General features: G+C 53.8%; 1 protein-coding gene across 1 annotated transcript; it reads right to left on the minus strand.

The window, feature by feature from the left end:
* Positions 1-206: 206 nt before the first annotated feature.
* On the minus strand, positions 207-1145 carry Olfr522 (olfactory receptor 522). The gene has a single exon (NM_146952.1). The coding sequence runs from the start codon at positions 1143-1145 to the stop codon at positions 207-209; it is 939 nt and encodes a 312-aa protein (NP_667163.1).
* Between the last annotated feature and the right edge of the window lie 235 nt (positions 1146-1380).

The raw sequence follows: 1380 nt of genomic DNA on the forward strand, positions 1-1380 counted from the left end.
TGGGAGAGCCTAGAGTCTCTAGGTCTTGGTCACTTCTTCTTGTTTGATGCTGGCTAATAGTCACATGTGCCTTTGGGTATTCTAACTTGTGGGGAAAGGAGGGACTTGTCATCATGGAAGAGGAAGAAGAAGAGCACAGCCTCTGTTGGCTGGTGGGGCATCTCTGTGAGCTGAGCAGAGGGACCCACAGTTCCAGCAACTGGCATTCAGGGGAACCTGAGGGGCTGCAGGAACTTGGTAAATGCCTCTCTGATGTCACGGTTGCGCAGGCAGTAGATTATAGGGTTCAGCAGGGGGGTCACTACCGAGTAAATCACAGATACTAGCTTGTTGAGGTCGAAGGAGCTTATGGCATGAGGCCGGGCATACATGAAAGTGGTGGTGGTGTAGAAGATCAAGACCACCACCAAGTGAGAGGCACAGGTGGAGAAGGCCTTCCTGCGGCCTGCCCCTCCTGGAATCCTCAGGACAGTGGCAATGATGTGGACATAGGAGACTGAGGTCACTATCAGAGAGGTTGCAAGTACTGCTAAAGCTGCCACAAAGTCCAGCATTTCAATGGCAGTGGTGTCTGTGCAGGACAGTTGCAACAGAGGTGAGATATCACAGAAGAAGTGGTTGAGGGCATTGGGGCCACAGAACCTGAGGCGAGAGATGAGAGCCGTGGACACAAAGGAGGCCAAGAAGCCCCCAAGCCAGGCACTAAGAGCTAGATGCAGGCACAGCTTTGAATCCATGATGGCTGGGTAGTGCAGTGGACGGCAGATGGCCAGGTACCGGTCACAGGCCATGGTGGACAGTAAGAAACACTCAGAGGAGCCCAGAGAAAGAAAGAGGAACAGCTGGGTGAGGCACCCCGAGAAGGAGATGGTTTTTGCCCCTGCTAGGAGGTCAGCAAGCAGCTTGGGCACTGTGACTGTGGTGTAGAGGGTCTCGAGCACAGACAGATTGGCCAGGAAGAAGTACATGGGTGTGTGTAGCTGCCGGCTAGCACTGATGGTGCCCACAATGACCAGGTTCTCTAGGACAGTCACCACATAGATGATGAGGAAGAACCCAAATAGCAGCCCTTGTAGATGGCACAGCTCTGGGAAACCCAGAAGAATGAACTCTGTCACCAAAGCGTTGTTGCTGCAGTTGCTCATGGCCCTTTCTAGCTGGAGAGGCCACTTCTGAGCACCCTGGAACAAGTGCCCTCAAGTGTCCCATGTGATGGGCCCTTGTTTTATTGGTCAGATCTGTTGAGGCCCTGCTGGAGTCTCAAAGGCAAGTGCTGCCACACCATCCCAGGACCGAGGGATGTTTCTCTGCTGGGGCTCCCAGGACGGGTCAGCCTTGTTTGCAGGGATGGGTCAGAGAGAATTCTCACTGTGCACCTTC

Source organism: Mus musculus, chromosome 7 (genome assembly GCF_000001635.26).
Source record: "Mus musculus strain C57BL/6J chromosome 7, GRCm38.p6 C57BL/6J".
Classification (NCBI taxonomy): Eukaryota; Metazoa; Chordata; class Mammalia; order Rodentia; family Muridae; genus Mus; species Mus musculus.